At 53.9% G+C, this 21,616-nt stretch overlaps 1 protein-coding gene across 3 annotated transcripts; it reads left to right on the top strand.

Annotated features, from left to right (window-relative positions):
- The first annotated feature begins 2,524 nt into the window (after nt 1–2,524).
- On the top strand, nt 2,525–21,406 carry MEAK7 (MTOR associated protein, eak-7 homolog). Of its 3 annotated transcripts, none has more exons than XM_058528389.1 (9): nt 2,525–2,561; nt 6,428–6,463; nt 9,409–9,586; nt 11,335–11,565; nt 11,920–12,064; nt 13,650–14,078; nt 18,642–18,760; nt 20,371–20,550; nt 21,010–21,406. In XM_058528389.1, exons 3-9 carry the CDS (start codon nt 9,434–9,436, stop codon nt 21,124–21,126), a joined length of 1,374 nt encoding a protein of 457 aa, XP_058384372.1. In that variant the 5' UTR covers nt 2,525–2,561; nt 6,428–6,463; nt 9,409–9,433; the 3' UTR covers nt 21,127–21,406. The 3 variants fall into 3 exon arrangements, with proteins under 3 accessions (XP_058384372.1, XP_058384370.1, XP_058384371.1); XM_058528387.1 differs by lacking the exon at nt 2,525–2,561 and adding an exon at nt 3,823–4,728; XM_058528388.1 differs by lacking the exons at nt 2,525–2,561; nt 6,428–6,463; nt 9,409–9,586 and adding an exon at nt 9,594–10,633.
- The last annotated feature ends 210 nt before the right edge of the window (nt 21,407–21,616 follow it).

Raw genomic sequence — 21,616 nt, 5'->3', positions numbered from 1 at the left:
CGGGCAGGCCAGGCAGGCCGGGGCTCCCTTCTCCTTGTTCCTGGCTTTGGCAAATGACCAGGGAGCATCGGATTGGCAGGGAGGGTGGGGACAAGGGTGGGCAGAAAGAGCTCGGAAAGGCAGTAGACCCTCGACACAAAAAGGGAAATGTTCAGATGGCCTCTGAGTTCTTTTTAAGTCTGGAAATCCCTGTTTCTTTCTTTATACCCTACTATTTTCCCGCTATAGCCTCTCAACTGTGCTTGTTTTTTTCCCCCTTTGTCTTTCCCAAACCTCTCATCCACAGCCACATCCCCCAACCATCCCCGCCCTTCAATTTAACCACCACCCCCCAACTCCTTCAACAAGTGGAAATTGACGATGAAGTCCGAGAATGCTGCGAGTTCGGACTGTGGATCGATGCTGTGTCACCACCACCTCGCATACAGTAGGTGCTCAATAGGTATCTGCACACCAGGAACCCTGGCAGCTCACCTGAGAAACGTAAATAGAGAGTCTTCCCAGGATTTTGTGGGAGGGTGGGGTGTGGGTGAAGTTTAACTGAGGCAGTGTTTCGACAGGCTCAGGGCAGCGCAGGGCCCCGTGCAAAGGGGCCAGCACAGCTCTGGGCTGCAGACTGGACCCAGGCCCCGGTCCCTCGGGAACCGCCGAGTCGAGATAGCCGTGGAATCTGGTGTCCAGAAACCACTTCTCTGGAGCTCTGCTAACGCGTCAGAAACCCAGGCTGCTTCTCTGTCAAAGCTGCCTCAACTGCTCCAGGAGGGGGTGGGAAGTTTCATTCTTACTGACGGAATTTCAACAGTAAAGTTTCTACTAACATACAATTTAGAGTTCAAAGTTCTTTTTGAATAAAGTAGTCATTACTCAAAAAAGGGGGTCATTCTGACACTTCACAGCTGTGGCCGCGTGGCCTTGCGACGGGGTTGAGGGTCTACTGCCTCATGAGCTTTGCAGCTGGTTTTATCTGCCTGTCATTCGGCCTGATGAACGCCTGGCTGCACTGTGACACCCTCTCTAAGTCTGTGGGACAGGACGGTATTGCTGTGGCAAGTGCTCCACTGGCTCCGGTGGGGTGATGGGCTGCAGGAGGCAAAAAGGCCAGGAAGGAGGCTGTTACTGCGTCTGGCCTGGACCAGGGGCCGTTGGGGACACAGAGGGATGTGGGTGGATGCAGGATGTATCTTGGAGGTGAAACAGATTTAGTAAGTAATCGATCGACCATGGGGAGAGAGGGAGGAGGCAGCGTCCGGGATGACTCCAGGTCTCTGGCTCAGGCATGGAAGGTAGTGGCCTACACGGAGGAAGGGAGTAACTAGGAGAAGCAGTTTGGAGGGAGGAGGTCGAGTTTGGGTTCTGCTCTGGGCTGAGTCTGAGGCACAGCCTGTGGGGACGCCTGATAAGCAAGCGAACACACAGGTCAGAGTGCAGGCTCGAAGATCAGCTGGACGTGCAGTTAGGGGCCAGCACAGCGGACAGGTGGGAATTGAAGACACGAGAAAAGTTGTCAGGAGGGAGGATGTCATCTCAGGGAGGGTCTATGGGGTAAGGGAGGAGAGGGCCACAGGGAGCAGCCTAGGCACTCCAGCAGAGCAGAAGCCAGCAGCGACTGGGTGAAAACGACAGGAGGAAAGGGGAAACACCCGGAAGGAGAGCTTTAATAAGGGGGCGGGGTGCCAGCTGGGAACCACTGCACACAAGGACTGACAGTACCTGCTGGAGTCAGTGACAGGGACCTGTGCCAGGGCTCAGGGCCTTGGGGAATGAATGGAAGGTGAATCAATGGGGACAACAGTCTTGAAACATTTTGGATTGAAGCGGGGTGGGTACTAGCTGGAGAAGAGCATGGGGGTCAAGGAGAGTTTATTTATCAAGACCGGAGAGGCTTAAGCACGTGTAAATGCTACTGGGAAGGGCAGTAGTTAGAGACCCCAGGTAGAGGGCTTGGTTTCCAGGGGCAGGTAGGGGAGGGCTACAGAGGGAGGACGCAGGGGGAGGGCAGGGGCCAAGGCAGGTGGGAGGGGCTGCTGCCTAGGTCTTAATCCCCAGGGAGAGTCCCGAGGCTGGGTTACCTGCCTCCCTTTTCTCTCACTGTGTCTGCATTTGGCCCGACTCTCCTCTCTCCCAGCTATTCCCCCTCCCAGCCACACCAGCTTCTCCCACCCCAGCCCAGACACAGCCTCCCTTCCCAGGCGCTCCTCCCCTGAATCACCAGCCACTCCTTCCCAGACTCTCCTCCAGCCCCTGTCCTAGCTCCTACCCAGCGGCGCTGCTGGAATCCCGCCCCTCCCAGCCGCTCCTTCCTGCCCTCAGCTGCCCGCTGGCCCCGCCCATGCCCCGCCCCCACCATCGCCCACAGCCCCGCCCCCACCCGCCAGCGCCGGCCCACTCCCCATGAGGTGCATTGCCATTGGCTGACTCCTTCCTAGGGATCCGCCCCCTCAGCTTCTACTTCTGCGATTGGGGCAGATAGCTGTCCGTCAGCATTTCGCCTGGCAACGGGGCGGGCGTTCCGGGAAAATCGTGGGCGGCCTGACCCGAAGGTGCTGGGGCCAAGGGTCCAGGTGAGTCGAGCGGAGGCGCTGGCCGGAAGCCTGAAGGGAGCAGGGGGCTGGGGTAGGGATCGGGATTGATGGCCCTCGTCGTGGGAGCGCACGGTGCTGGAGTGGGCCTGGGCCCTGCTGCTCCTTGGCTGCCCACGCCTCGGGCCTGGGGTGGGGGAGGTTGGGGGACAGCTGCGAGGGAGGGAGGGAGGGTCTCCCTGTGGTCAGGCGGAACACAAAATCACCCCGCACCTTCCTCCTTTGGTGTGGTGGAGATAAGAGGGTCCTGGCAGGTCCTCACCCCGCCGTCGAGGCCAGCTGTCCGGACTGGAAAGCTAGAGAGCTGGTATAGACGATAGAGCTGGTGTAGGTGCGGAAAGGAGAGGGGAGCGTCCGCGGGAGGAGCGTCGGGGGGTTATACTGGAGTGTGTTTTGGGGGGTGGAGGAGTCCTTCCTTCTTGTATTCTGACTACAACCTACTAGCTTTGTCCCAGGAGAGTCGAGCTGATAGCTAAATTCAGGGCAGAGGGCAGAGGAAAAGAAAGCAGAAAGGCTCTCAGGCTGCCACCCGTGCAGATTAGCCAGTGGGCCCCCTGGGGGAGGGAAGCCAGCCGCGGGCAGGAGCAGGAGAGGTCACCTTCTGGCCAGGAGGGGCTCTGTGCAGAGGGAAGGTGGGCCCAGGCTCAAGCTCACCCTTTGCAGAAGAGCTGCTGGTTCTGGGACATAAACAGGGCTTAAAGTGCCTCTGTCCAGATGGGGCTGTGGGAGTCTTCCCAGAAAGAGGATACTGAGGGCCAGGTCACCACTCTCAGGACAGTGGCCTCTTGGAGGTGGGGGGTTGGCAGGCCAGGGTGGAGAGCATCACCAGAACAGGGGCCAGTCGGAGAGGCTCTGAGAAGGAGTTGACTGAGCTATCCTAGGATGCCAGCAGGAACTGCTGGCCCCGTTCTGCAGAAGAATGGCTCCTGGCTCCCTTCCCAGCACCGAGAGAGTTCTTCCTTTCAAGCTGGGCTGTTTCTCTTGTTCCAGGGCAAGAACTCAACCTTTGGTTGTCTTGGGCCCATTTGTCCATCTCTGGCCTCCAGAAGGCAAAATTAAATGCCCTGTGTTACCACATTTAATCCTTTCCACCTCATTGTGGGGCAGGTGTTACTCCCTTATTTTACTAAGGCTCTGAAGGTCTTAGTAGCTTGCCCACAGTCATAAAACCAACCAGTGCCAGAACTTGAACTCAGATCTGCTCGTCTTTGCTAACAGCGTAACCTCGGAGCGTGGGGCCGCCGTGCTGAGAGGCGCGCGTTCTGGATATTGGCACGCTTCAGTGTGGACCCTCACACTTTGCCCACTGCCCCGCATCATTGGAAGCCAGAGTTTCTCACCCTGGGCCCTACCGACATTTGGGGCCAGGCAGTTCTTTGTTGTAGGGGGCGGTCTTGTGCCTTGTAGGATATTCAGTGGCACCTCTGGTTTCTACCCACTAGATGCCAGTAGCAACCCCCTTTCCTGTGTGACTTCATAGACATCATAGACATCATAGCCAAATGTCCTCCTTACAGGAATCTTAAAGTAACATTGAGGTGCATCCTGCTGCAAGAGAAGCTGGTATACATATACCTACAGAAGGGTCAGGTCAGCGTAGGGTTGTTTTATGCACAGCTTGCCAGGGGAAAGGCTGTGCCATGTGGCAAGGTGCACTCGGGACAGTCCTGTGAGAAAACCATTGCCAGGGACTGAAAGAAAGTCCAGGAACTTGCATATGGGGAGAAGTAAGGATGCATCGAAAGCCTTCGTTCCTCCCCAAAGTCGATTAGAGATTTCTGGCGTGATTGGAGGGATCGAGGCTAGGACGGATAAACCTGGGAACACATTGTGCCAGTGCCATTACTTCTTCTTGGCTGGCAGGAGGCTCTTTAAAAGGAGATGGGGTTGTCCTTGGAGCTGTTTTGAGATGGGTCCCTTCACGGGTGCCCTGCAGACACTGAGCATGGTGGTGCAGGGGGCAGGGGCACGTTCTCAGAGGCTGCCTGTCCTCCCACCTCTCGTTGACTCCAGGCCCCTGGCTCCTGCTTGAGGCTGCTCCACGCCCTTCTCCCTCCTGCTTGAAAAACTGGTGTTGCCAGCATGCCCTGCTCCGGCCTTTCCTGGTGTCTCCTCCTGGCGCTGCCCTGTGCCCACCCGCATGCTGAAGGTCTGCGCCTCTCCTGTGCGTTTCTGCCCTCCTGTCCCACTGTTGGCGGCCTGCCCAGCCTCTTCCTTCCTCCCAGCTGTGGAGGTCCGGCCAGGCTGCTCTGTACCGCTCTGTTTTCAGACAACAGTGGAGGAACCTGTTTCTAGTGGGACAGAGGAGGAGGTTGGGGCGGGCTGAAAGTGAGGGGCTGGGTGGAGGCAGACGAGGGCCCCCTTGCTTTGTAGCCCCTCTGGTACCCTTGCCCACACCAGACCTCACCTCGATCTCGGTTTCACCCCTGCGCCTTTGTGTGTCTGTCCCCACTTCCCAGGTGAGCCACCTGTGGGTGCCTGAAGACCCAGCCAGCTGTGTCCTTGGGGACGTTTTCTGTTCTTGTCTCCCGTGTTCTCCTCACCCCTTCCCCACTGATCCTGTCTGTCTCTCCCTGTGGGCTGGGACGCTCCTGCAGGCCCAGGCCTCTCTGGGGCTTGTCTGTGCCTGCCCGCTCTCCTTGACGGGGTCTGGCCCAGGAGACACGAAGTTATTTATTGAAGGAGTAGAGGTGTGTGCTGACGTCAGGAAGGCCACTGTCCTGGAGGAGGCGGGATCTGTGACCTCTTCGTGGCATATCCCGGGGTACCTGGCTCCTCAGTCATGGAACATCTGGAGACTTCTGAGGAGTGGCATTTAAATGTTGGTGGCCTTTTATCCCCAGGCGCCCCTCTTAAAGAGGCTGGTACCCCCTGATAGAGCAATTCCTTGATTTTGAGCAGGGAGGAAGTGCAGCGTTGAAATGGCATCGCCGTTAAGGAGAGGCTGGAGGTGGCAATGGCCGGAGCTCCTGTCCTTGCGCTCAGCCCTCCCTGGTGGCTTCTCAGCTTGTTCTCAAGGCGAGGGTGGCTCAGCAAATCGCTCCTTGTGTGTGCTGAGTCCCTGCCCTGCCCAGGCCAGGTGGGCTGTGGGATACAGAGACGAGGGCCTCCTGGAGCCCGTCCTTGGGCAGGAACCGGTTGTAGGTGGTAGAGCAAGCGGCACTCATCCAAGGGCCCCTGAGGCTGTGGGGGCCGGGAGCGAGCCCTGTGGGAGCCAAACGTGGGGGGCTCGGGCTTTCTTAGGACCCGGGCCAGGCCGGCCTCCTGGGGTTGGCGCATGGGATCCCCCAAGGTGGTAGGAGAATGGACCAGTCCACCTGAACGGTCAGCAAGGAAGGACGCAGCCACTGGACACACATGTCCCAGCGCCTGCATGCGCCAGGCTGGCTCAGGTGCTAGGCGGGTGGCCGTGGGGCAGAGTCTCTTTTGTGACTTTGAGATTCTAGTGGGCGAGTTGGGCTTGGCCTAAGGGGCAGGGGCGGGTGTGGCTTGAGCAGAGTGAGCGAGGTGGGGCCTTGCTCCGTTGCAGTTAAGGCACCACTCAGGAAAAGGAACGACCTAGTCAGCAGACTGGGAGAGTCAAGAACGCCGGGTAGTCTTGCACCCCAAAGGCTGAGTGGGATGGTGAGGTGGGCAAGGTGTAGAGGGTGTGCAGAGGCGGACAGTGAGGGCCCTGTGAGCCAGTTGAGGAGCAGAAAGGAACTGCTCAGAGGGATTCGTGTCTGATGCCCCAAGTGGACCATGTGCATCCTTGAGGCTGGCCTTGGAAGCCTGGGGTGGGCCCGGCCGTCAGAGGGTCCAGCTTTCATGTGAAGCTGTGCTAACGTCTCAAAAACTTTCCCTCCTAGGTGGTGGGAAGACTTGTGTCTCTTCCAGCTGTTTAGGTAAGTCACAGGCCTTCTCATGTCACAAACCTGAAAATTTTCTAGAAGTGAGAAAGGGTGATGATCTTTGGTATGAAGACCCTATCTAAGAATGAAGTAGAATTCACTGGAGTGCATTTTTATACATTTACCAGTATCAGGATTTCAGCTGAATAGCAGGATAGGGGCACAGGGAGAGTTGTGTGACAAATTTTTTGGTGACTTGATAAATTAACACTGATTTGAGAAAAATCTTGAATTTCCCTGGTAGGGGGGGATGCAATATGAACCTAAAAATACTTCTGGCTAAGTCTATCCTGATTTAATATTTGTAGTGTTTGTAAAGCTGTGACTGCTGTGGGTTTTCAGACGGTGTGTGGCGTTAGTACTGGTGACTTTGTCTTTGTGTTTGTCACCTGCTAGCTGGCCTGAACATGGGCGCCGCGGGGCTGTCCTGCTGAGCACAGACACCTCCAGGAGCAGCAGCATAGTCGAGGGCACTGGTGAAATGAACAGAGCCGTGTCCTTCCTAATCATAACTTGAGCCCCTCTCGGTTCCTCCTGCATTGTCAATGAAAGTGATTCAGATACCCACTGAATTGCACCCAGTCTAGACTGAACCCTCCCTTCTCTGAGTCTTCCAAGGAGACAGCCCCGACCCCAGACCAAGCCCCCCGCCCACGCTCTTCCCGAGACCCGCACGCTCGCTGCAGCGAGTTAGCAACGTGGCTTTGACCACACACGTGCTCCAGCTGTCTTTAGCTGATGGGTATGACATACTGTCTATGGTGATTTCTCTGGGGCATTGCCTTAGGGCTTACTAATGCTTACAGCATGGTTCCCATGGTGGGCTCTGTTGAATCCACTGCAGAAGCAATGAGATTATAACCTCCTTTTTCCCTTTGCACCCTTCCCCACGCTTCTCCGGAATCACCGGGTATATAAAAATCGAATGACAATGGCTCCTCTCCTGATCGAGTCCTAAATGGTCGGGTCGGGTCGTTTCATGGGGCTCTTAGAAGAGCTGACGAAGAGGATGGGGCTGCCTTGGCATGGCTGCTTGGGCTATGCCCCTGGAGGGGACCAGCACCAGCGGTGCTGCCCACTGTATCTCAGAGATGAGGAAAGCTTCATGCAGGCTGGACCTTGAGCCCTGGGCCGGAGGTTTTCCTGCTTGGCTCTTATGCTGCTGAGAAACTCGAGGAGTGGAAGCGTTAGGTCAGATAGCCCGAGAGTGACAGCCCCACCCTGGGCCTCGGGAGCCCTTGCTTCCAGCCTGCCTCTGCAAGTGTGCTGCAGCCCCTCTACAAGGAGCCCCAGCGGGAGGCTTCCCGTTCAGGGCAGACGGTCCCGTGCCAGGATGGCTGCGATGAAAAAGAAGGAAGAATAACAAGAGTGTTGGAGAGGATGTGGAGAAATTGGAACCCTCGTCTTTGCTACTGGGAGTGGAAAATGGAACCCAGTTTGGCGTTTCCTCAAAAAGTTACTCATCAGATTACCGTGTGGCCCAGCAACTCCACTCCTGGGTTCACACCCCCAAACTGGAAAGTAGGTGCTCAAACAAGTACACGTACACACATGCTCATGGCAGTGCTAGTCACGGTCCCCAAAAAGTAGAAATAGCCTGAATGTCGTCAGCAGAGGAATGGGTAAACCAGATGTGGTATCTCCATGCACTGGAATAGTATTCAGCCAGAAAAGGGAGTGAAGTCCTGACACAGGCTACAACATGGAGGAAGCGTGAAAACGTTCTGCCAAGTCAAAGTAGCCAGCCACCAAAGACCACCTAGTGTATGATGCCATGTATATGAAATGTCCAGAGTAGATAAATCTGTACAGACAGAAAACACATTAGTGGTTGCCAGGGGCTGGAGGAGGGGGAATGGGGAGTGACTGCTAATGGGTCTGGGGCTTCTCTTGGGGTGATGAAATGCTAGTGGGACTAGATAGAGGTGGTGGTTGCACGACCCTGTGAATGTATTAAATCCACGGAATTGTACACTTTAAAATGGATAGTTTTGTGTTATGTGACTCTCACTGCAGTAAAAAGAAAATAGAGAAGAAAGATCCACATTGTACCCCATTTCCCCTTTGATCAGCCAGATCTCGATGGGGCTGTTTTCCAAGCTCTGTGCCCCTCCCCCGTGCACCTGGTGGGAGACTGTCCTGTTGCTTTGATTTAGTTTATTGAGTTGCCTGTGCCGGGGAACGTGCTTGTTTCTCCTTTAATTTCACGGACCTGAGTTTCCAGATGAAGTCTCAGGACAGGATTAAGAAGTCACAGCATTTTGCTTCTTAAAAGATGTTTTTATCTGGCTGTGCTTTTTGGTTTGAATCCCTGTTTGATCTGTTGGCACTTGACCCCTTTCTGTAATGAGGTTTGTGATAACAAACAGAGGTCACCAGCCCTTGGGTGCAGTTCTCTGCTGGGATCTCGAGGATTCCCATTTTACTAACGTGGAGAGCCAGGCACAGAGAAGACCACACACCTGGTAGGAGGTGGAACCAGGATCACAGAGGAAGAATGTGTCAAATAGCCTGTTCGCTTTGTAGGCGATATTTTCAAGGTGTTGATTTTATTCAAATACATGTGATCATCCAGCCTTACAGAGTTTTTTCAACTCAGGTTTTTAAAAAATGAATATTTAGATTAAAATACTGATTTTTCTGCCTTTTAGTTATGTCAGCGTGGGAACTGTGTTTTCAAATAAAGAAATCCAGACTTGTTTGGCAATTACGAGCGTGCTTCGGGAAGTCATAGGAATCAGGATGGGGTTTCCCCACTTTTTTTGTATCAAGTATCAGTTTCTACCACACTGAAACATTACGTAGCTCTGATGCGTTTAAGCTGCATTTTGTAGCTAAATCGATATTTATTAACTTCACCGTATAATTATCAACATTTATACCATATGATTATTACATTTTGGCTTTTCTCTCTAACTTGGAATCTTTTTGTTCTGCAGAGGGTTCTGCCAGATAGAAGGGAAGATGGGGAACGCCAAAAGCCGCTCGGGGCAGAACACCTGTTCACAGTTTCTGCCTGAGGAGCAGGCAGAGATCGATAGACTGTTTGATGCTCTGTCATCGGACAAACACAGCTCGAATACCTCGCTCAGATCCTTCTCTCTGAAGGCACTACAGGCAAGAGTAACAGTCAGCAGTTAATATCTAGTTTGGAGCAGGGCTCTGCAAGCTGTGGCCCCCCGGACCGAGATCGGCTCTTGTGTGTGAGACAGGTGTATGGGAACACTGCGAGGATTGCTGTCTGTAGAGGGCTGGATAGTACGGATTTTCGGCTTTGTGGGCTATGTGATGTCTGTTGCCTTTGTAGTGTGATGTTTTGGGGACGTTTCTACCTTGAGACTGACCGAAGGGCCCAGCCCTGCTGCCCACTTCTTGAACCATTGTCTCCTGATTTCCCTCCGAGATGGGGGGACAGACCACCTCAGTGGGATTCATAGGTCCGGTAACCACAATGTTTCAAGTATACCTTTGCCGTTAGAATTTGTAAGTGTTTGACGTCTTAGGAAGTTTATGATCCTCCTAACAAAAGAATGTTCAAATTCAAGGTTCACCTGACAAGGTGTTAAAACTGCCTGATTCTCCATCTTTTTGCCCCATTCCATAGGGCTTTTAACCACATGTCTGAGTGCTCAGACTGAGGCAGAGACAACATCAGCCCATCTTCGTGGGAGGTGGGGAGGGAATGCAGCGTGTGAAGACATTCTATCAGCCTCCTCTTCTAGAACATGCAGAATGGGAGCTGGTCAGGGCATTGGGGATCCCCCGGCACGCTCACTTTACAGATGAGGACGCTGGCCAGGGAGGCTGTCTGGGTCACAGCTGTGTGGTGTGTACGTGTGTGCATCTCCACTGTCCCAAGGCACCGGGTCTGCCAGGTCACCTGCCAAGCTGGAGCATACGGACCCAGACAGGCCGGGGAAGGACTTGCCTGCAGAGCGGGTGACAACATTCATGAGTGTTATCAAGATACACATGGTTGAAAGTTGATCAGAAAACCTCGGCGATTGAATAAAGTTTCCTTTGGGAAGGAATTAGAGGTTGCTTTTCTGGTAGAACTTTGAAAACATCGACGGAAATAGGAATACTCTTTTTGAGGAGTGGGCTGGGAACCGGCTTTACAAGAACTGCAGAAGGATCGGTGTTGGCACAAACAGTGCAGACACAGTAAGTGGTTACAGGAGAATCCGTTTTGCAGACCCCTCTATGAAGGAAATGCGTGATTTCGTTCTTGATTTGCTGTCTCTCACCATTTGTTTGTAATCCCTGGACCACATCAGATTTGATGTTGGAGTCGAAAAGGTGGAGGACATTTACAGGATGTTATAGGCAAGACATTAATTAAGAACTAGATTTAAAATTTAAATAAAAATTAATTAAAAATGCCTACTGAGCACAAAGAACTTGGATAAGAAGTGAAAGCTAGCTAATATATTTGCAAGTCCTTAATATAGAGGAGACCAGATTAGCTCCACACAGACATATGTTCCATGTGTTAATCAATTCAGACGTGCAAATGGCAGCTATTAGAGTCTAGAATGAAGAAGATGTTGTAAGCAGAGTGAAGAGCAGGCAGTGGCCAGAGGTAGGAATGACGTGGCCAATCTGGGGAGACTAGAAAGTTTGGAGGACAGGACGGGAAAAGACTGTAAGAGTCTGATGGCCAAGATGAGCCACAAGCCAGGACATATTAGGTATGTGGGTCCTTGGGTGGTGTGATGCCTTTAGGTAGGGGAGAGGTGGTACACCTCGGGGTTCAGGTGGTAGAAACAGCAGTGGTTGGTCTTGGTCTCCTAGTTATTTTTCCATGATTCCACCACATTTAACTTGTATCCCGTCCATGCTTTTCTCCTGCTTGTCCCCAACAGAGCCACGTTGGGGAAGCTCTTCCCCTAGAGATGGTCACCAGACTGTATGATGGGATGCGGAGGGTCAACCTGACGGGGACGGCGATGGGGCCCAGTGAGGGTGTCTCCCAGAAGCAGTTCACAGTGTCAATGTCCCACCTGTTAAAAGGAAACTCCGAGGAGAAGAGTCTCGTGATCCTGAAAATGATTTCTGCCACAGAAGGTCCCGTGAAAGCAAGAGAAATCGAGAAGGTAGCGGGGCCACGAGGCCTTCCGCAGCGCAAGCAGTCTCGGTGTCCTTAGGTGGGGGACTCGGGAGCATCAAGTAGCTGGTGGAGGCCTCGTGGAAATGTCCACCCTCGGGGACCCCTAGACCATATGCTGGGTGAGGTCAGAACTCCTGGGCAAAGGCCTTGGCAGATCTTCTAGGCCAGCCCAGGGTATCATGAGAAAAGTGAAGAAGTACCTAAGTTATGTGATCTTTTCCCACACTGTGGTCCGTCATAGTTGGCACTGAAGAGATAAAACGACCTTCCCCATGTTGATAGGACGTAGGTTGTGGGTCACAGTGGAAATGTTACTAATGGTTAAATTGCGATATTGCAGTTTACAGAGGATCTGGTTGGCTCTGTGGCGCACGTGCTAGAGCACAGGCAGGAGCTGAGAGGCTGGACTCAGAAGAAGGGCCCGGGCTCCCCGCCCAGGGTGCAGGTGCTGGCTGCCCAGCTCTTCTCCGAGATGAAGCTTCCAGGCAAGTGCCCTCGTGGGCTCACAGTGAGACTTGGTGCGTAGGGGGGCACCACGCCATCTCGATTAGTGTGGCCTTGGAGTATGGTTTTAAAATCAGGAAGCCTGAGTCCCCCAACTTTGTTCTAGACTCTCTAATTGGTTGGCATACAATTGTTCCTAGTATTTCCTGATAATTCTTATTCTTTCAGGTCAGTAGGGATGTCCCCACTTTCATTTCTCACTTTGGTAGTTTGAGTCTTCTTTCTTTTTTCTTGGTCAGTGTAGCTAAAGGTTTGTCTGTTTTTTGTTGATATTTTTAAAGAGCCAACTTTTGGTTTTGTGGATTTTCTCTGTTGCCTAATTTCTGTTTCATTTCTCTTCACTTATAAGTCTTTTATTTCCTTCTTCTGCTTGCTTTAGATTTTGTTTGGTCTTCTTTCTCTAGTTTCCTAAGGTAGAATGTGAGGTTATTGATTTCAGATCTCTGTTTTTCAATATGGGCATTTACGGCTGTAAATTTCCCTCTAAGCACTGCTTTAGCTGAATCTCATAAGTTTGGGTATGTTGTGTTTTTGTTTTCGTCCATCTCTGTATTTTCTAACTTCCCTTATAATTTCTTCTTTGGTCTTTTGGTTATTTAGAGGTATGTGATTTAATTTCTACATGTTTGTGAATTTCTCAAATTGCCTTCTGCTGTTAATCTATAATTTCATTCCATGTGTTTGAAGAACATACTTTGTATGATTTCAGTCTTTTTAAATTTATGGAGGCATGTTTTATGGCCTAGCATGTGCTCTGTTCTGGAGAATGTTCTGTGTGCACTTGAGAATGTGTATTCTGCTATTGTTGGATGAGAAATAGGATATATTTAAATTTACTTGGGATTTAAAAATACCTTGTGGTGAATCTGTTTGCAGTAGACTTGTTTTATGAAAGCATTACAGTTTTATGATAAAGCTGGATTTTTAAATGCAGTTTGCAAATAGGTTATATTTCAAAAATTAAGTGGTATATTTAGAACTTAGAAAGAAGAACAACATGATATTATGTATAATTATATATAACAACGCACTTCTAAATCCTTTCCAAATGACCTTGTGGGGCTGGAAGCCCTCCGCAAGTGGCTTTTGGGGTAGCTCTCTCAGGAACAATTGCTGAGGAGTCTCGGGGCTGGGCCCTGGGGTGAGGGCACGGCTGTCTTGGGGGCCTCTGAAATGCAGCTTGGAGAGGAGAGAAAAGATAAGTGTTGATGTTGAATTGTTTAGATCAGGGCTGTCCCACAAAGAGATAATGCAAGCACTAAGGCAGGCCACATGTGAAACTTTAAATAGTCTAGTAGCCACATTAAAATAGTAAAAAGAAATAAGTGAAATTAATTTTAATATGTCCAAAATATAATTTAACATTGGTAATCAATATAAAAATGATTGAGATATTTTACATTTTTTTATACCAGGTATCGAAATTGGTGTGTACTGTACACTTACCGCACGTCTCAGTTCAGACGGGCGCATGTCAGGTGCTCAGAAGCCATGCATGGCTTCCGTGTTGGACAGCGCGGGTTTAGGTAGTAGGTATGAAGTGATGTACTGCTCTCCCTTCCTTAGGTGGCGAGAAGCTTCTGGGGCCTCAGCGGCTGGACTGTGACTGTGACCGAGCCACGATCGAGGACTGGGTGTTCAGGGCCCCCCACGTGGCCACGTTTCTGAGCGTGGTCATCCACAGAGGCTTTCTCCTCCTGGGCTCATCCCTCGACCTGTCTGCCCTGCTCCCCGAGCGTCAGGTCGATCAGGGGCGGGAGTTTGAGAGCGTGCTGGATGTCCTGTCGGTCATCTACGTCAACTCCCACCTGCCCAGGGAGCGGCGGCACCGCTGGCGTCTGCTCTTCTCGTCCGAGCTCCACGGGCACAGCTTCGCCCAGCTCTGTGGGCACATCACGCACGGGGGCCCCTGTGTGGTGCTCCTCCAGGACCACGACGGCCACGTGTTCGGTGGGTTTGCCTCCTGCTCCTGGGAGGTCAAGCCTCAGTTTCAAGGTAAGACTTGGCCACCGAAACCCCGAGTGGTAGCCTGGTGCTCGTTAAGAATGCTGGTCAGAGACCTGCGAGCACCAGCAGAGGATGTGAGCGTTTCTCCCGTCTTCTCCGCGTGGTTTCTGGACGCGGTTGGGAGGGTTGTAAAAGGTGATGCTGCTTTATGGTGATCTGACGCTGCGTGGACTTCTTTTCTGATTCTGGCAACGGGAAGGTAAGCAGGACAGGTGCCTTCACCCTGGATGTCAGGGGAGGAGACAGTGGTGCGGCATTATTGCACATGTCTGTGCCAGCAGTGGGAGGGGCTGGGCTGTGGATGCCTCAGGAGGAACCTAGAGACGCCAACCCTTTCAGATGAGATGTCTTCTCTCCTGAGACTGGCTTCCTTTCCTGGAACCCACCCCCGCTGCCCCTGCGTGTTTGCTTTCCTTCGGCCTTTGTTTTCTGCTCTAGTTTTTCAGTTTTGTGATTTTGTTGGAGTTTGGAAGTTCTTTGTGTGGCCTTCAGTGCACTGGATGAAAGGCTCTAAGTAAACTCTTCCCCATCCTCAAAGGAAAATACTCTGGAAAACATTTTTAGAGGACCATTTTTGAAAACGCTCTCCTCTTGGGCAGTGGGCTGTTGTCGTACTCAGAGGTGAGCCTGCCTTCCCAGGACTTGATGTCACTGTGTGTCCCCAGGGTGCGTGGCCTGGGCTGCCCATGGCTGTGTTCTCAGTAGGTCTCCTTGGGGGCCAGCAGCTGTGAATGGACGGCTTTTCCTAGCGGCTCTAAGAGACGAGATTCAGGTTGCCCTCACTCCCCTGAGCTAAATGGAGCCAGGAGGGTCCCTCCCAGTGAGGGGCGTGGTCAGTACTGGCTGGGTCAGTGGAAGGGAAGATCCCAGGTCCTGAGATTCGGGAGCCAGGGAGAAAGGTGGTGTGTTCCTCTGGGCCGGGGACTGTGCGTCCCACCAGACAGTCATCAGTTCCCATCCATTCTGCCTGCGTCTTGCCGCCTCTCCCCTCCATGTCGCTGTCACCAGCGGGACTGCAGCTGCCTTTAACTGGCCCCTGCTTTTAGCCTCAGCCCTCCAATCCATTTGCCACATCCCAGCACACCTGACATGGTGCTCTTCTTGTGGAAACCCTTGAACAGACTCCCCCTGCCTGCAGGACGGCACACCTTTTATCTCTAGCTTCACAACCCGCTCCTGTCCCCTAAGGCTCCATGCTTAGTCTCCCTGAACTACCTGCGGTTTCCAGAACAGGCCGTGCTCCCTCTTGGCATCAGGACATGCTGCTCTTTCTCTTTTCCTCACCTGTTTGCACTGCCAGCTCCTTGTTGGGACTCAGCCCAGGGTTGCCTCCTCCGGGAAGCCTCCCCAACCACACAAGGGCCGTGTGCTCCCTGTGCATCCTCTGTTGTACTGCACGCCCCTGGAATTGTTTCTGTCTTCCCTCCACTAGGAGAGCTTCTGCTGGCCAGGGAGCTGTGTCTAGGAGCAGAGTTGCCATTCCTGGAGAGAGTTTAGCAGCAGCGGGGCAGCTGTTTACCTGGGACGGGTAGAAGGACTTATGAGATGAAGGGTTGGGTACCTCTGTCCCTGAGAGCCCATTGTTTTTAGGATTTGGTTTTCTCTAGGTTTCAGAATGTTCCAGATCTTTAATCCAGTTGCTGCTACCAGCCCTTCCCCAGTGTGTCATGGGTCCCCAAGACCCCCCCACTCCCCCACGTCAGTGATTCCGTAGGAGGACTCACAGGACTCTGTGCATGGTCAGTGCATCCTCATGGCCGTGATCTATCACAGTGAGGGTGCAGAGCCAGATGAGCAAAGGGCACAGGCGGTAGGGTGAAGTCCAGGGGAGACCAGACTCCAGCTTCCAGAGTCTTCTTCCAGGGGAGTCACACAGGACACACTTAATTCCCCCAGCAAGAGTTGTGACAGCACATGTGAAGTGCTGTCTTCCAGGGACTCTCGTTAGAGACCCAGCGCCGAGGGTTCCGTGGGGACCGGTCACGTGAGCACCCTCTGCCTGTACGTACGCAGATCCCAGACTCCCAGGAGGAGAGCAGGTGTTCAGCACCAACCATGCTGTTTGCACAAACAGTTTAGGCACCGGGAGCCCCTCTTATCAGTCTGGGAGTGGTGGGGACCCTCCCCAGTCCAAGTTCCCAGACGCCAGCTGAGGGCCAGCCTTGCAATCAGGCCTTTCTGGGGACAGCAGTCTCAGGCCCGCTGTGTTAGCTCCTCTGCACACCCACCTTCCCCATCACAGTGTCAGAGGATGGGGTGTCCTCCCCCAGCTCCATCTCGAGGCTTTGGGGGAATGAACGAGCTGCCCTCTCTGCACGGTTGGAGGCTCTGCTTTAGGATGGAAAAACCCTGAGAATCATTATTATAGAGAAGCTTCCTCCTCTTCCAGCTCTTTTAATTTTAACTCCAGGCTGGCTCTGCTGGGTCTTAATGTTTTTTTAACAAGCGGAATTAATCTTCCTGAGGAACAGTGGGAAAAAGCAATTACCCAGTTATCAAACTTGAGTTCTTTCTGTTCTGAAATATGAGGCTGGGCTTCCAGCAGAGGGCAGCCTTGCATCACTGATTCAGGTCAAGTTCAGCGAGCCTTCTTGTCCCTTTGTCCTGCAGACTCCTAATATTTGACACTTGAAGTGGTAACAGCTGGTGCATCGCTTCATTTTTGCTCATGTTTTCTGTGGTGCAGTTGAAAGGCCCACGGCTTTGGACTGAGCACACAGCCTCGTGAGTCCCACCTCTGGTCCTGGGCAAGGTGCTGATTTTCTCCGGGACTCGGTTACTCAGAACTACGTGAAATGGCACCGCCTGGTACACTTGCTTGTACCTGTCTCGCGCTGGGTGGCGCTGGCTGCCTGGTTCTTGAGTGTCCTTGTTGTGAGAGATGCGCCCTCCTATTGGCTTGGCTTTTTTGCAGGTGATAATGACTCCTTGTTCCTGCATCCTAGAGAGTAAGGTTTCCCCCCACGTGGCCCTCGCCACTGAGCGCAGACCCCAGGATGAACTAGAATGGGGTCCTTTGCACCTGACGGGTCTACACTTTGTGACCCTAGCGCCTTTCTTAGCATCTGGCACCCAGGAAATGTTGGTCGAAAGACAGCCTTAGGATTGCGGAGCAAAGTGGTGCTGATACCCAGCACCTGGGGCACAGGGTGGGACCAGGTAGTTCATCGTGCCTGAAACTGCCCCCAGCCTTCTGGGGCCGCCTGAGCCCGTGGAATCAAGCCTGAGACTTTAGCCAGGAGTAAAGCCCTCTGTCGTCCAGCTCCAGCTGACCTCTCCAGGATCACCTCCCTTCTTCCCCCACCCCAGCACTCACAAACCTTGCAGTGCGACCGAGGGGCCCTGCTGTTTCCCGTGTGCCCGCGCCTTGTCCCTGCGTGGAGTAGCCGTCTCCATCTCAGGACGTCCTTCCCGACCCTGGAGGCACTAATTTGCAGCCTCCAGAAGCCCCCTGACCACCACAACTGCAGAGGCCCCCATGGATCCGTCTGGATGGGAGGCCCGAGCGTCACTTGCCTGACTCCTCTGGTCTGGGCCCTTGCTGCTGCTGAGGGCTGTCCTCCCCCTGAGGCCCCTTGGGCTTGAATCCCGCTTCGTGTCCACCCTCCACATCCGGGCTCCCAGCCTGCTTCCCGGGACCTTCCGTCCCACCTCACAAATGGCCCGACCCCAAAGTGCCGTGAGCTTGGCCCTGTGTCGGCTTATGTGACATCAAGTGCCCTTCACGGTGTCACTATGGAGGGGCAATCCTTCTGGCTAAGTTCTCACAACTGGGGGGCGCATCTCTGTGGCTCCTGCCCAGCTGGAGGCTCAGTGGGGGGAGGCGTGGCCTCCACCGCACTCCCCACTGCGGAATATGCTTACGGAACGGATGAACCACGGAAGGAAGTAAGGCAACTCTAAAACATAGGATGCCTGCCTTTTCTGGAGTTTTGACCAGTACCTTCTCTTGTGGCACGCATGCCCACACCTTGGACGAAGCTAGACAGTCACCTGTCACTGTGTGTCCCTCTCAGCAGCTCATGCCCTGTAGACAGCGTTGTGTCTGCAGGTGTGTCCCCTCTGGATGACGCCTTCTTTTAGGCTGGGGACAGCCTTGCGCAGTATCATGTGCCCACTTGAGGAGGCTGTGGTAGTGCCAAGTCGGGACCTGGGGAGACCGCCTGCCCCCTTGCTTCTAAGTGAAAAGGAGGCTGCTCTTTCTGACTTCAGTGTGCTCAGTCGGCGAACAGTAGACAGAGCTTTCAGGTGAGAGCTGAAAGTTGTCCCCAGCAAGCAGATGTCACGTTCCTTTTTAGCTGTCACGGTCGCTCCCTCCCCCTGCCAGCTCATTCTCCAGGTCCCTGGCAGCTGTAAGGCCTGTCATCTGTGGGGTCTGGGAGCTGCCCACTGGTCTCTGATGGCCGAGGCCCCAGTGTCTGGTGAGCTCAGGGCACCAAAGACCCGTGTGAAGGTTTTTGCCTCCTGAGTGGTGGCTTGTTCCGTTTCCTGCTTCCCTCTGTGCCCGGCTCAGATGGGCGACCCTGCTTATTTGCACTCTGTCACTTTCAGGGGATGACAAATGCTTCCTGTTCTCCATCTCCCCCAGCATGGCTGTGTACACCTGCACGGGCTACAACGACCACTACATGTACCTGAATCACGGGCAGCAGACCATCCCAAACGGACTGGTAAGGACCTGAGACGGGCAGGGGGACGTCCCGCCTTCGTGCTGTCCGTCCCCGACGGGGTCAATCCTGACATGGCTAGGCTGGCACCTCTCCCACGTCATCGGGAGCTGTACGCACTCGGTTCTGCCTGGGCTTCAGGGCCACGATCAGCCAACAGGACAGAATTTCTCTCTTGGAAGGACGGGCCTCTGTTGGGGCATTTCAGTGGTTTGTGTGCAAATGGTGGATTCGGCCAGTTTTCCTGGTAATTAGATGATTGGCCTGTGGCCTTCGTGGCTGGAGATGGTGTCGGTCTCGAACCTGTCTCCAGGCATTGCTGCCCCACCACACGCTGGGGGATGAGCCCGAGGAGGAGGAGGGGGCACGTCCAGGCTGGGCATGTGAGTGTGTGGGGCCCCAGTTGGGGTGACGGTGCCGCCTGTCTGCTCCGTGCTCCAGCCTCGAGACTCAGCCACAGGAAGGAGGACAAGCGTGAAGGCAAAGGGTGGGCAGAGGGGGCTGGGGTGGCTGAGGGGGTCAGGGCTGAGGTGAGGAGCTGGCATGGGTGTCCACGCACACCCCCCAGCCCAGCACCTGTCAGCCACTTCGTTTGGGTGAGGAATGTGTCTTCCACCAGTGCCCTGGCCCATTTCTTTTTTCTGCTTCTTAACAAAAAGCTCCTTTTGGGAGGTTCCAGCCCTGTGCTTGCAGAGCCAGGGGCCCAGAAGGCTGGTCCTTGTCAGGACGGAGAGGGTCCCAGTGCTCCTTCCAGGCTCGCTGCACGGCTCCCACGGAGCCACCTGAGGACCCCAACACCTCCTAGAAAATGGCAGTTTGGTGACCGGAGAGGTGAGGGTCCGAGGAGCCCACCCCCGGATGGGTCCACAGGGGCAGCACCCAGCAGGTCCCAGTAGTCGCCAGCAATCGGCCCGAGGAGAGAAGCGGCTCTCAGAGTCGCCTGCGTTTTCCTGCTCGTCCCTTGCTCCACATTAGTTCCAGGCCTCCCGGGGACCCCAGAAGAGGCAGTGGTGGAGGGGGCAGCCAGAGAAGTGAGCAGGGAGGTTGAACAGCGGTTCTGTCCCCGTCAGCCAGTAGCTTAGAGCCGGCAGTGTGCCGGCGTGCAGAGAACAGCTGTGGGTCGCTGCCCGCATCTGCCTCCTGCGTCCTCTCCTGGCGGTCATCCACTGCATTGAGTAAGTGCTCCGAGCACAACGTCCCGGTCTGTGCGAGGGTGAGTGTCCCTGCCCCGGGGGCCCAGACACAGTCGGATTTCCAGGGTCAAGTTCTGTGTTGTTGACCCTTGTTTTAGTGGTTTGGGTCTCTGGGCCCTGACGGTCTGTATTTTTTTAATTTTTTTATTTTTGTCTTCTGCTGTCTCTTGGGCTTCCAGCCAGCATAGTCCCATGAGAAGGAGGCATGGAGTGGGAGTCTGGACACTCTGATGATTGTTCTAGTAACTTGTAATGGGATACTTAAATTGTATCAATCTATATATTTCAGAGTTAAAAAAAGAAAAAAGAAAATTGCATTCTCTTCTTCTCTGCCCTCATCTCAGGCTGGTGCTTACGGCTGAGCAATCTTAGGGTGTGTGATGTCTGGGCTGAGGAGATGCTGGCACTCTTCCCTTACAGGGCATGGGAGGGCAGCACGATTACTTTGGGCTGTGGATTGATGTCGATTTCGGGAAAGGACACAGCAAGGCCAAGCCCACGTGCACCACATACAACAGCCCTCAGCTGTCGGCCAAGGAGAACTTCCGGTTCGAGAAGTTGGAGGTGTGGGCGGTGGGAGACGCCTCGGAGTCGCAGCTGGTGAGCGTGGGGCATTTCTCCCCTTCTCGGCTTTGCCCCTTTTACTCCTCCATCCAAGAGAGTTTATTCCAGTTTGTTTTCAGCAGCTGTTGCTGGCCAGAGGGATGCCAGTGGGTGCACAGCACAGCTGGGAGTCCTGTCGGGGTTCATAGGGGGTTTAGTAGAACAAACTGCGCTGGGAAGCAGGGCCTTGTGTAAGGTGTGAACTCGGGCGGGTGGACGGCCCATCCGCAAGGCGGGGAGGGTCTGGGGTTCCTTCTAGTTCTGCGGTTCTGCAGTGAGTCGTTGGGCCCTCTGCACCTCGTCACCTCCCTGTGACAGTGTGGGGGGACCTCAGTGAGGGAGCCAGAGCCCCCGCTGCGTTTTCGTTGTGGCAACAGCAGGATATTGATTGCATGCTGACGAGCCTGAGCCAGCGGGGCAGTCAGTAAACACACCCGCCCTTCCCTTCTCCCCAAGGCCAAGAGCAGCAGGAGCATCCTGGACGTGGACCCCGAGGCCCAGGCGCTGCTGGAAATCACTGGGCGGAGCCGCCAAAGCCAAGGGCTCCGGGAGGTCCCGGAGGACGACGATTGAGGAGTCCCCGAGCTCGGGCCTTCCTGGAGTTGCAGGATGGCCCCCCTGGGCAGGGCGCACAGCCTGCCGACCCTCTGCTCACCCCGCCTGTGCCTGCTTTAACATAGAGCCACACCGGTCATGTCCAGGTGGTCCTGGCCGTGCTCAAGTGGAACAGAGTCAAGTTCCTCTGGTGCCGTATATTGGTTGGTGGGTGTATCTCCCAGAAATCCTGTGTCAGATTAGCGACTGAATTTTTATACTTTGTTCATTTTCTATCAATGAAATCCAAAGACGTTGAGACCTCCGCTGGAGTTAGTGTTTGTTGGGAATGTGAGCTCTTGCTGTGTAGGAGGGGGTTCCACCCGTGGGGGTCATTGGCCTCTGCTCAGGCCGTCCCAGCTGCAAGCAGGCCCTGATGGTCCATTTCAGCTGGTAAAGAGGCGTTCGGATGTGAATCTCGATACTTTTGGCGAACAGCTTCCTATGACATGGAATTTCTGTATTTATA

This window comes from Diceros bicornis, chromosome 32 (assembly GCF_020826845.1).
Source record: "Diceros bicornis minor isolate mBicDic1 chromosome 32, mDicBic1.mat.cur, whole genome shotgun sequence".
Classification (NCBI taxonomy): Eukaryota; Metazoa; Chordata; class Mammalia; order Perissodactyla; family Rhinocerotidae; genus Diceros; species Diceros bicornis.
The sequence above is the reverse complement of the archived record's forward strand: the minus strand, read 5'-3'. Positions and strand labels throughout refer to the sequence as shown.